Source organism: Meleagris gallopavo, chromosome 4, assembly GCF_000146605.3.
Source record: "Meleagris gallopavo isolate NT-WF06-2002-E0010 breed Aviagen turkey brand Nicholas breeding stock chromosome 4, Turkey_5.1, whole genome shotgun sequence".
Lineage (NCBI taxonomy): Eukaryota > Metazoa > Chordata > Aves > Galliformes > Phasianidae > Meleagris > Meleagris gallopavo.
Genome location: NC_015014.2, coordinates 16,061,091 through 16,073,690, shown reverse-complemented (window position 1 = coordinate 16,073,690; position 12,600 = coordinate 16,061,091). Strand labels below are relative to the sequence as shown.

General features: G+C 38.2%; 1 protein-coding gene across 1 annotated transcript; it reads right to left on the bottom strand.

The window, feature by feature from the left end:
• Nucleotides 1-497: 497 nt before the first annotated feature.
• On the bottom strand, nt 498-11,905 carry LOC100545878 (alpha-fetoprotein). Its single transcript, XM_031553035.1, has 13 exons — nt 11,781-11,905; nt 11,413-11,548; nt 10,257-10,459; nt 9,575-9,722; nt 9,230-9,327; nt 8,479-8,608; nt 7,752-7,966; nt 6,776-6,908; nt 5,909-6,006; nt 4,585-4,723; nt 3,929-4,152; nt 2,942-3,074; nt 498-2,083 (listed from the first exon to the last, which is right to left on the bottom strand). The coding sequence occupies exons 2-13, from the start codon at nt 11,542-11,544 to the stop codon at nt 2,039-2,041; spliced, it is 1,698 nt and encodes a 565-aa protein (XP_031408895.1). The 5' UTR covers nt 11,545-11,548; nt 11,781-11,905; the 3' UTR covers nt 498-2,038.
• Nucleotides 11,906-12,600: the final 695 nt, after the last annotated feature.

Sequence of the window (12,600 nt, the reverse complement as noted above, 5' to 3'; positions counted from 1 at the left end):
AAGATGAACAAAAAAATTCAAGTCCTAAGACATAATGAAGAAGACAGTAGCGTAAAAAATACTATATAATTTTGCTACTACTAAGCAACCTAGTGAGAAAAACCCTAAGTCATCACTTTGACTTGAAGACTTAGAGGAAGAAAGATAATTTTTTATTTTTTTTTTCAGAAACACCACCAAAACCCAGCCCCCAGATTCCAGAAGAGTGATGTGCATCAGAGCATTAAATCCTGAGAAAACTGTGCTGAGAGAAGCCTTAGATGATCTCTTCATTTATTTTTCTGTCTGAAAATGTCACTGGCACTTGGGTAGTGTGTGCTCTCTCTTTTGAAGCTCCGTACTATTCCCAGACCATTGATTCCAGTGCTTTGTTTTTCCTGCTAGGTGCTGACTGGCTATCTTTGTCCTGCGACCTGCCTTTTTCGACAGGTGAAGACTCACATGTTCTTAAAACCTTTCTTACTAAACCACACAACCCCAATCTAGTCTCGTTTTCCTTTTTTTTTTTTTAATGGAACTTTGGCTGTTAATTGTTGCTTTCTTTTCAGTGAAATTCTGTCTGCAACTGAGACCCTGGATTTGTTCAAGTACTTCAGCAAAGTCCTGATGAAAGGTGAGAAAAACAAAACCATGATGCATATTTGATATATCTCATTCTTCTGTTTTATCGGTTAGCATTGTGTTTGTATCACCAGCATGCAAGCATGATGTTAGGCTTCAATTAGCAGCAATATATCAGTGACTCTTGATCAGTTTGTGATTTGTTTTATCTGCATTGTTATTCATTCAACACTGTAATGAATATTTTTCCTATACTGTACTACTGCAGTTGCTTAATTATACTTATGTCAAATGTTTAATTTGTTTTCACAGAACACAGCTGGTGTTTTCCTAGGCTATTTGTGTAACATACCAAGATGATTTTGACATCAGAAATGCTGCAATGAGATCTGCAACAGTCTCTGTCCACCTCACTGTCACAAATTTAATGAATAATTTTTCCTTTCGCTATATCATTAATGAGAATGTTGCCTAACAATATACACAAGATGGATTATGAGAGGACTTCATTTGGTCAACCTCTTCAATCTGACTCTGAAAAATTATCTCTTATTATATACTTTAAATTCAGCAGCCTTCTGGTGCTTTCTCTAAACGTTTGTCTGCTGACCAGAAGTGTCACATTTCATCTTAATGACATTTTGCTCATCTATCTTCTTCCTTGCTCTGCTTGGGATGACCAAGATAATCTTTCTGTGCCTAAGGGTAATTTTACAGTTCCCTACAGCAGCCCCTTGTTAGTGAACGAATGTGTTGTATTTCAAAGACAGTCCTATTAAAATACCCAAAAATATTTGGTGATTCAAAAATATTTTAAAAGTTGTTATGGTCAGATTTTTTCAATCTTGTTTTTCTTTATGCTTTGTAAGAAGCCAATGTTTAGATTACTTTTTTCTTTTTCTATGACTATTTCATACAAGAAAAATAATATTCTGTAGCATAAGATTATGGACACACTTAAAACCTCATTTTCCATCCAGTTACCTTTTGTGTTGCAACTTATTTTTGGATTCAAGTGGGTTTAAGTTATTTGCTTCGGTTTAAATTTTACATGTTCATGATTGTTTTGAATCAAGGGCATCTGAACTACACATTAAGTTATCACAGAAGTTTCTTCCACATCTGAATAAAATTCATACACTTATATAAATTTCTGTTAGGCTCAGATCTGAAGGCAGACTACATTTACAGTTTCATAGCTTGTCAGATTTTTCTCAAAACGTGATGTTTCACTGGAGGCTCCCCTTTAATTTGTTGATGGTGGAAAATCAGGCATTGGCAGAATTATAGCTGGTGAAAATTGTACTGATTTCGTTAGGGTTTGTAGGGTAAGAACCACAGCACAGTATTTTCCACTATGATAACTCATATTGTCCTATTTATACTTCATGAATATTTAGAAAAGGTATGCTTAGTATTTAATTTGTGCAACTACATAGCATTCAGCCAATATCTTCCAATATGCTAAATGAGCTCTTTAGGCTGACAGCAGTTTTTCACTTCTTTTTACAAGTTCAGGACCCTGAAAGAAGCAAAACAACTATAAGCAATAAAATCAGAAGGATCGTGGAATCACAGAATCACCAAGGTTGGAAAAGACCACTAAGATCATCCAGTCCAACTGTCCACCAACATTTCCCACTAAACCATGTCCCTCAGTACAACATTCAAATGTTTCTTGAACGCTTCCAGGGATGGTGACTCCACTGTCATGCAGCTTGTGCCAGCACCTGAGCACTCTCTAAGATAACATACTTGCAAAAAAAATTATGCGTGTACATCAGTAAGTCAATTCCTTAATGTTTTATATCTTTGCGGGTTGTGTATAAATACATGTATGTATGATACTTCTGCTGTTCAGCTCAGATTGTCTTAGCTGGTTTTGTATTTGTTGGAAAAACACTGAAGTAGTTTTATTACAAAGAGCTAGTAGTGTGGTTCTTTGTAGATAGGTTGGGTAAAGCAGAGCTGAACATTTCTCAAGGGTCATGGAAAGCTTGTTCAGTTAAGGAATACATTGGAGAGAGATGAGAAATAAGGAAAATCAAGTTTACTCGAAGATAGAGAAAAATCTAAGTAGCTCTGTAGTATGAAGTTCAAAAAGCTAAAATAACACAGGAAGGATGAGAGAAAAGCAGATGTGGGGAAATAAATACAGGAAACGCCTTGACAAAATTTTGAATATTCTTTCCCTCCCTATTGTAAAGGAACTTGTTTTAAAAGGAAATTCAGTCAAGTACTGTTATAGAGAAAGATCTTTGGAAAAGTAACCAAAGGAATTGTGGCTAGCCAGACTTTGTTTTTGTTGCTTAATGGAGAAATTTACACTTAAGTGCTTTCATTTTGATTAAGAACATATAGTTGAAAGTGGAACAAATACCTCTTTCACAAAACATGCCTCACGATTCTCTTCTTTGCAGCACTGTTCCCTCATGGCAGTAAAAGCCACAGTGACGGAAGTCAACTGTTCCTGTGTGATCTGGGGCTTGTATTTGATGAGGTTGATGAGCATTCTGCAAGGGAAGCAAAGTCCTGTGAAGCTGGAAGGTGAGCAAGCAGCTTAAGAAGCACTTCTCAACCACTAGTCTAGTAAGATCTTTGTTTTCTTATTATCCACTTGCTTTCTATAGGTTTTTTTCATCTTTATGAAACAACCAGGCAGGATGCACTGGGGAGCATCTCCCTATTATCCTGTGAAGTATAATAGTAGTGCTTGTTTTTGAAGTTGTTCCACCACTAATATCCCTGAACAAATCATACAGTTGATTTGTGTTGTTACCACTCGAGAGTGTCCTAGACAATATAAGTTTAATATAGCATGAGTTATCCAAGGTAACTTGTTTTTCCTTGTAGTGGGAGGTCCAGCATGACAGTTCTCTCTGACAAAGGCAAACAAGCATCCAGAGATCGAAGGAGTGCTTGGGTTGTGGATAAATACATAGGCTGTCTTACTGAGAGACACACTTCAGTTAAACCATAAAGGTCGTGCATTAGCTTCCTTGTTCTTCTGGTATGTTTTTATGATATGACTTTCACAGTTTCTGTAGAGGACAGTGTGAGGAACTAACTTCAGGCACTTATTGCTTCATCTCTGGTGCTGTATATACCAGTACAGCTACCTCCTCTGAAAAATGACTTTCTTCTAATTAAAGGCAGATAAATACAGGTTCAACCAGACTGCAAAAGAAACTAGGACAAAGATAAGAAGAAAGAAAAGCAGTTAGGTAGGTGCGCTGCTGAGGCTGGACATGGCTGCTTTCCAAGGCATTTTATAGAAGGCAGACAAGTACAGTGGACAAGGGAAAGTAAGCATTGCCAGGGTAAAAATAAGGAACACAGGTAAGAGAGTGAAAGAGGTATGCCTTACTCCTGCTTCTTGTGCTGTAACTTTTCTTCTTCAGTTGTACACAAGTCTTCGTGGAAAGTGAACAGATCAGGTGTTAATGATAAGGGCACATAATTCTCATCAATTTCTAGTTTCCCCATGCACGGCCTCCTGAGAGCATAGGAGCTACTACAGCAGTGGCAAACAGCAGGGTTTATCGGATTGGTCAGGTGTCTTCTACATATTTCTCCAAGCACAAGATCCAGCTTTAAGAAGAAGTGAAAAACACAATTTCATGTTATTCTCTTATTTTAAAAAATCCCTGATATAGATACTGCTTTCAGTAAAGTTATAAATAATAACTGAGAACTTAGATTAAGCTTTGCCCGTAAGATAAAAGGGATTTTTTCTGCTGAATGTTTTTCCTGAATTCGTTCTGCTAAATGGATTGCTTGCAGTGTAATTGAGAGAGTAATTCAAGCATTGACTTCAGTAACACTGTTATGCTTACTACAGGTGTGTATCTGGAAGTACTTCTTCAGGGCAGCTTTAATACCTCAGTGAGCATTTTGCTCATTTGCTGGTACTCCAAACTCTTGGACTTTGCTTGTAGTAGGAATTGGCACAGAGCTTCAGGAAAAAAAATAGGACTAAGAAAAGAAACTAAGGATTAAGAAAACAAAAAACAACAAACTTACATTTTCCTCAGCACAAGGCAATAGCTTGTCCTGGCTCAGTTGGCAGCATTTGGAGCCAATTGTAGTCATTTGCTTGGTGAATTTTATCAGCTCTGCAGATGTTAACTGAGGCATCTTCTTGGTGAAGCTCAGGAGAAGCCTGAAATGATAATTTCTTTGATATTGGTGCTTACATTCAAGCAGCCAGCAGTGAGCAAGCCACTGCCTTCAACAGTGTAAGGCTCCAGCCAAATCCCACAGCAGAACACTCATTCCTAGTAGGGCAGAACTCAGCCTAGTGTTTGTAGACTCATGTACGCAAGTATAAGCATGCTCCCTGTGAGATCTCTCCTTTTTCTGACTAGTCTCCTACCGGGCTAAATAAAATTAATGCTAACATTGCTGTTTATATTTTGGTAGGCTCTCTTATGAAATGGTATGTATATTTTCCCTGCATTGTTCTCTTTTCTGGGAGTGCAGGGAGCATGTTTAGAAGCAAAACTGAACTTGGGTGACTTCTTGGCAGAGCTGATCTCAGCAGGAGATAAACTCAAAAAAGTTGGGTTTTTTTCCTCACTTAAAAACTGTGCTTATTAGCCCTGGTGGCTGGGGGAACCATAAAAACTGGTACACTAGGCAGAAGTAGCATAATGGGGTTGTTGGAACCCTCTAGTTCCACAAGTCTTTTAAAGATCGAACATGCCCAAGAGTACAGAAAGCTCTCTTTATCTCTCTCCCCAGACAAAGACAGCAGAAGCCTAACTTCATGCAAGCAGTTTATGGATTTGAAATTACTTACATACTTTGTTAGGCATGTGCTCATTAACATTGCAAATCAAGGCCAGAATTCCTGCAGGAGGCTTGTGCCTGCATGTTGCATTGAAGCACAGCACACAGCTAAGCTATTCAGGTTTTCCTTGTCTACTGTAGTTAATTTTTTGTTATAGTTGTTAGTATTTACATTTGCTGCTGGAATTAGAGAAAGGTCTTTTGCAGAAGATGCAGAAATGGCCTTTTAGCCAAATTTATGACTCTTAAGTTACATCTCACAGCTCAAAATGCAGTTATAAAGCAAAACAAAAACAAAAAACACCAATCCATAGCAAAAGTGAATGAGAGATTGAACAAGTTGTCGTTTCACTGCCTCAGGAGCTAGGTGAGGACAGAACTTTGTCTTGTAAGTTAGAAGGAAAGAAAATCTTAAAACTTAGTGGACCAAACATTCAGATGATGTCTTTTAGCCCAGCCTTTTTCCCATCTATGAATTAATTCGAGCCTACACTGTGCCCATCTGGTACAGGCATCAGGTAAGCAGATACGTATTTTAAAAACAAAAGATAAATACTCGTTTTGGAAATAGTAATCTCCTTTCTCCTTGTAAATGTCACAGCTTGTCTTCATCACACTTTCAGTTTCATAAATGTGTTTCTTCAGTTCTTCTTCCTGAGGAAACAAAATTAATTTGAGGAATCACTTTATCAGTGGGAATGCAGAATGTCCTATTGCCTTACGATGAGGCCTTGATCTCCATAGCTGCCTCTCACCTGAAATGCTACCAAGTTTTAATTTTATTAGAAACCTATCTAAGACCTCTAAACTGCCTGAATGTGACAGAAGTCCACTTCAAACATCTTTAAATATTAATTCTATAAGTAATGGAAGGCACAGAGTTGCTCCGAACTTCAGACGTGTACAATGCAGATGTCTATATCTGAGACTGGCTTGGAAGGGGCGTTAAAGTCCACCCAGTTCCAATCCCCAGCCATGGGCTGGTTGCCACCCACGAGACCAGGCTGCCCAGGGCCCCATCCAACCTGACCTTGAACACCTCTAAGGATTGGGCACCCACAGGTCTCTGGGCAGCCTGTGCCAGTGCCTCACCACCCTCTGAGTAAGGGCCTTTTTAATTTGCAAGTGAGCAAGTGGTGCTGCTGGGAGCCTAACAGAGAGTAGGGACTCACAGAAATGCTATCTCCATCCGTCTCACTGGCATCTCTATCTATCCATATTAAATTATTATAGCAGCAGCTTCTTGCAAAATATCCACAGGGAGAGGAGGAGGCTGGATACCTGAAATCAGACATGCACACCAAGAGAAGGTTTTTTCCTGTCCCATCCCCAGTAGCTCTAGTACCCACACAAGTACTATTTAGCCAGACAAGCTGTGTGATTGTGTGCCTGATTTCATCCATGTATTGTGTAAGGCACTTACCCCTCTGCTGCAGCAGTTGTCTGGAGAGCCAGTTTTGCAGCACTCATCCAGTAGGTCCTCATATCCTTTACCTATTCTTAAAAGCATTTGAGCAGAAAATTCAGGGTGTCTTCTGGAATATTCATAGAGAAACCTGCAATATGTATGCATTGGGAATTAGCAGTAAGACAAAACTGTCACTTTCAGGAGATTGGGGATAGTAAGGACAGTAGGGATGCTTTTGGGTTGCTTTCATCTGATCTTCTATGTAATGAGGAGAATTTCACAAAATCACAGCCCAGAATTCAACTTGAACAGAACATGGCTTGTTAAGCTCTTCCTATCTAAATGAAGTAATTTCCAGTAACAGAGCCACTTCTTAAAAGATCTTGAAAAGATTAGTTGTCCTGAAAGCAGTCACTCTACATAGCATTGTGCTCAATCTCTTAATCTCTTAGCTGCAGTGTTCATAAATGGAAGTGATAGGTGTTATTTGAAGTAAATTGATTATTTGTGACTTGATACTGTTTCTGTTGCAGCTTGTGGGTTTTTTGTTTGTTTGTTTTTGATTTTTTTTAGATTTGCTACAGGTAGGATCAGGGCTTCATCAGACAAAGGAACATGTCTAGAAAAGAAATGGATCAAACCTGTTGAGTCAAGACATGAGCATCATTTAGGTATGTGTTTTTATTCCCATGTAAGAGTGGATCAAAGTTAGATTTTGATCCTAAGATCAGAACTGATAGTACCTAAATTTCGCATGCATTTCTTCAGTATTCTCTGAAATTCTTGTGTCTTGTTCAGCATTTGTTCTCATTCCATACTCGCTAAGGTTGGTTTTTTATGAAGATAACCTTGTGCAGTTCCTACATGCCCACATGCTCACAGTGCAGACAAATCTGAGGCTAAATGAGCTGATCTTTGTCTTTCAAACTGCCATCTTGTAACTCAAGTAGTAGAACACAAAAATTGAAGACTGGAGGAAGATACATGTTACCTGGCTAAGTGGGTATCTTTTTCCTGAGCAAAGCGTTCACATATTCCTTTGTCTTCTATAAACTCTCTGACCTGGGGAGACAAGTTTGCAGGTTTGTCATCGTTTTCTGCATTAACAATGCATTCACTTCTTTGGAGCAATGGCTTTTCACAGCACTTTTTAATTTTACTTGATATGATGTCTTGGTTGGTGCAGACATAGTGTAGAATTTCTTCCTGAAAAGCAAACAAAGGAAGTTTAATCAGATTTTGGTCTTTATTATTATTATTTTTTTTATTAGTATTGTTATAGGTAAAAAGCTGCTGAAGCCTTTTGCTTTCCATTTGATAGGTTCCAGATAACCACCTAAACAGAGAAGTTAGTTATCTAGCTAGGCATCACAGACAAGTAGTGAGATAGATGGGTTTGGTATGTTAGAAAAGCAGAGAGAACAAAGGAAAGGCAGATACATGTTTTGCTGAAAACTGCGCAGAAAATATATGGCTCAGCTAGGAATTGTAACAGGATTCACTAAAACAGAATTAGGCCCTTTTAGTCACAAAGTTGATTTGCTGACTTTTTTTAAGACTTCATGACAGAAAAAAGTAAACTGGGATAATCAACCATGTTTTTAGTCTGAAAAATTAAGCTCCAGAGAAAACATTACAACACAGAAGGAAAAAAATCTGAAAACAAGAAAAAAAGGCAGATAATTTCTGCAAACATACATAAATATTAAATGTTTTACCCTATCACGCATGCACTCCAGCATATCTCCACGACAGCAGTCTTTGTGCATGTTAGCAATATCGGACACAAGTTTGGTAACAGTAAAAAAATCAGCTTTAGGGAATTTCTGGCTTATTTGCACAAGTTTCCTAAAATGAAGAGAAATAGTTATTGCTAATATTCACAATGTGAGACTGTGATAGTTTTCATTACTTGTCTGTAAAGGGCTGTATGCAAACTGGTCAGAAATGGCCCGTTACTGCTGTCACTGATATTGATTAAAAAAAAATACCACTTGAAGCCAAAGGCTGAGATATTCAGAGTTATCTAGGGATCTCCAGTGAAATTTAGTGTGAGAAAACAAGGATATATGGAAGGTGAATGTGAAATTACAGTAACAATTTTGTGTCTTATGTGAGCTGAACTGTATTTGGCTCATAAACATTAAATCACCAAGAGAAAACAGTGACTGCTGTCATGCGTCAATTTGTACTAGTCCATTTGCCTTGTTAGGTGCTACAGGTGGCCTGCACAGAAAGACGATGTTGCAGTATTCACATTCATTGTATTGCGTGCAGGTGCAGATCTGCTTTCTGCTGACATATGACATCCACACTGTATTTCAAAATGTGTATGCCTAAGGGACTCTAGGGGAGCAGCCAGGAAGCCCTGTAACAGGCCGTATGTTACATCTTAACAATGAGTGTGGCCAGTCTACAGCTGAAGCAGACAAGACAAAGCCTTGTTTGGTGAGCATCAGGAAGACTCACAGAGCCTTTATGGTCCGTTCTCCAAACTTCTTCAAGATTCCACATGTGTGTTCCTGCCTCAGGCCATCTTCTCTGATGGGCTTCACCACCTTTGGGGCCTAGTAGAAAGATGATACAGACTGTGAAAATGGAAGAAAGCCAAGAAAATGCTTTGTGGTAAAAACTACTGATTTAAGTAGTTAAGTAGCATTCAAGTCGTATTTTACCCTGTCCTTAGCAGGGTGAATTCTAACATCAGATGCAGAGGCTGAAAAAGAAATAATCAATAGCTCTGCTTCGGCATTTGTTTCATTATGGGAAAGCCACTAGTCACATGCTACAAAACCAAACCTTGCTTTGTAATACCTGTCTCCGAAAGCATTCCTCCAGGTTATGAGTGGAGTCTTCAGCACTTCTGCAGCAGTCCTTCATCATCTCATCATAATGGATAGCAACAGAAAGGATTGTTGGGGCATAGAGGAAAGGATGCCTTCTGGAAACCTCATAGATAAAACTAAAACAGAGACAAATGTCTTTACTATCAGATTAAGCCCGAGACGTAGGGAGCTGCAGTGGTATTGTAGTATCTGCTGAATTATAGCTACTAAAAGCATCTGTTTTCTTGTCAAAACAACAAGCTGTATGATGCAGTGTGTCTTGGAAGAATTCTGATGAGGCTGGCATTTTTCTGGAAATTAAAGGCTGAGATCCTTCCAGTTTCTGGTCTAGAGGCAGCAGAACATCTGCTTGGCTTTTAAGGACTGAAGACAAATCCCTAGTGTTTCAGATGAGTGCTTTATTTAAACTACAATGAGATAGATCAGATTGCTTTATGTTTGGACCTATATTCAAAGTAGGCTTTGGTAGAACAGGTTTCACATGATGACAAATAGACCTGGATGGATTATTCAAATATTTCTCATTAGGAAGAAAAGAGAGGATGGCTCTACAGCAAGTCTCATTGAACTTTTTGGTTGATACTGCATTTGTGGTCTCAAGGCTCATAACCATCATATGCAGGCAACAAATCTATGAGTTATTTACTTACTATCCTGGTAATGAATGACGATGCTCTGAATAATTTTTGCAGGCAGCTTCAGCATTTGGCCTTTCAAAAGGAGAAATGAATCCTCTTGATGAATTTTTAAGGGAGAGAAAGCAATCATTTCTTTCAGGGTCCTTTTTAGCACAGCAATCAGTAAATCTAGGAAGATTGTCCTCCTGGCATATTGTATTGAGGAAGATCCTGTCCTGTGAAAAATTAGAAAAAAAGCTAATGCGTGTGAGGATTCTATTTCACCCCCGTGAGCTTTATGAGGAGACTTTTTAACCCAAAAAGCCCTAATTTGTGTAAACGTATAGTTTCTCTCTTTACTACCACTGCTTTCCCTGCAGTGTCAGAGTGACTTCTAAAATATATGTGTCAATTTCTGATACCTACTATTATGCCAAGATAGACTTTATGATGAGATAGTTTTCAAACATACTGTTCAGCTTCCACTGAACTTAAAACATTCAGACCCTCATTTCTTGATTAGAGTCAAGATGATCGTTTGATTTGTATATCTCAGTGGGATCCATACTCTTTTCTAATTAAAATCAGATTGTATAGTGACAAGTCGCAGGTTTATGTAACAACAGTTCCCAGGTTCCTTGTTCATCAAGTAGCAATGCTCAGGTTTGCTGTCAGTCATGCTTCAGCTCGGAATTGTTTTAATTCAGGATTTGCTTCAGCCCCATATTTAATAAATAGAAGAGTTGTTACAGACTGATATCCATTTTCCATGATTCGATCTGCTGATCTGACAGTGCATTGAAGTAGACTCTGTGAATACTAGCAATGTAAGTTAATGGAGTGGAGAAAGCTCCTATGAGCATCATAATTGCTAGAAATATCTAATCTGGCTTCTACTGAGTTTTGTTATGATAACCATAAAAGCACAAGTTTACAAACATTTTAGGAGGTCAAGGATTTCAAAAGCTACTGTTATTTTCTGTGAAGGACTTTGTTATCCTTTGCTCATCTTGAGATGTCTCTTAGGTGGGAGCATGGAGAAGGAAAGAGTCAATAAGAGCAAACATTCACACACGAGTAAACCATGTCTCCTAATATCTTACTCCTGCCTGGAAAAATGCATACCAGTACCCTGAAATTATGTCACTTCTGAAAACCTCTGTTGCATTAAAAGTACAAGTTTGCTTACCAAAGGCTTCTGACAGTTTGCATTGTCTCTGTCTACATCAGTGCACCTTTTGGCAAAGTCTGTTACAGCTTCAGCCATTTTAACCACTTGGGCAAATGTGTTTCCTTGCACATACTGCGCAAACATGATCATGGCACTGTAAGAGGAATGGAGAACATTAATAATGCTTCTCTCTATCTAAAAAATAAAATAACTGTATTACTTTTTGCATGAGACAGTAAGAGGGCTTCTATCGCCAATTTGCTCAGGCTGATGGAATAGGGAGTGTGCGACTTGCAGTGCATGCTCATCTCCAAATGACACAAAATGCCATAGGGATGTTCATAGGCAGCAAATTTGCAAGTAAATTCTTTACCCAGACAACTTACATGGCTTTAAAGTTGTTCTCTTGCAGCTGAGAAAACCGCTGGCTGATGCTGTTTTTTTCCTCTGAAAAACAAGATAATTAGTATTTGAATAGAATATGTTTCAAATGCTTCATCAAATACTTTTTTTTTTTAATATATGGAGTTTCAGAAAAACAGAATTCAGTGCCAGTAGTACTATTACTAAGGTGGAAGGCATGAGGCAATGCTATCTATTTGACTTGAAGGTGGGAAACAATTTGTTTTTGAACTACAGTGTAATTTCCCTGCCTATTTCATGTTTCGCAGAAGGAAGTTACAATCAAATCTAGAAGGTGTTTTCAGCTATGATGGTACGCATTGCATGATTAAATAAACACCTTAGAAATCATTTTTTGACTTGTCTTAGCTACTTAAAAGTGTACTTGATGATCATTTGGCTGCCGGTGAAAGCTTCCCTGTGTAGTAAATTGAAGGCTACCTTGGGAAACAAAGCTCCACAAAAAATCACAGAACTTCATCTTTCTCTATTAACTAGCCCTATCTGATTTATCTGTGTCCAATTTATCTGAAGATTGTATGCAAATATTTTCCTTTGCCAGCGGATCTTTTATTAATGGCCAAGCCTAAATCCTATTGTTTCTTGAGTTTCTTGTTTCTTAGAGAATACTTTCAGACACTAATTTTGAAATTAGGAGTATCTTCCCTAATCAGGACGGTTCTATCTCACACCCATGTCAGTAGTTCTGAGAGTAGTATAAAAGAATCAGGCAAAATTAAGAGTTAACCCAGTTTCCCTAAGTAATGAGGAAATGTCAGTTGGGATGATGATTAAAGATAAATA

Coding starts and splice junctions, on each gene's coding strand:
- LOC100545878 (XM_031553035.1), bottom strand. CDS start 11,544: ATGATCATGTTTGCGCAGTATGTGCAAGGAAACACATTTGCCCAAGTG. Junction 8,609..9,229: donor GAACGGACCATAAAGGCTCT/GTGAGTCTTCCT, acceptor TCTTCATTTTAG/GAAACTTGTGCAAATAAGCC. Junction 3,075..3,928: donor TTACAGCACAAGAAGCAGGA/GTAAGGCATACC, acceptor CTTCCCTTGCAG/AATGCTCATCAACCTCATCA.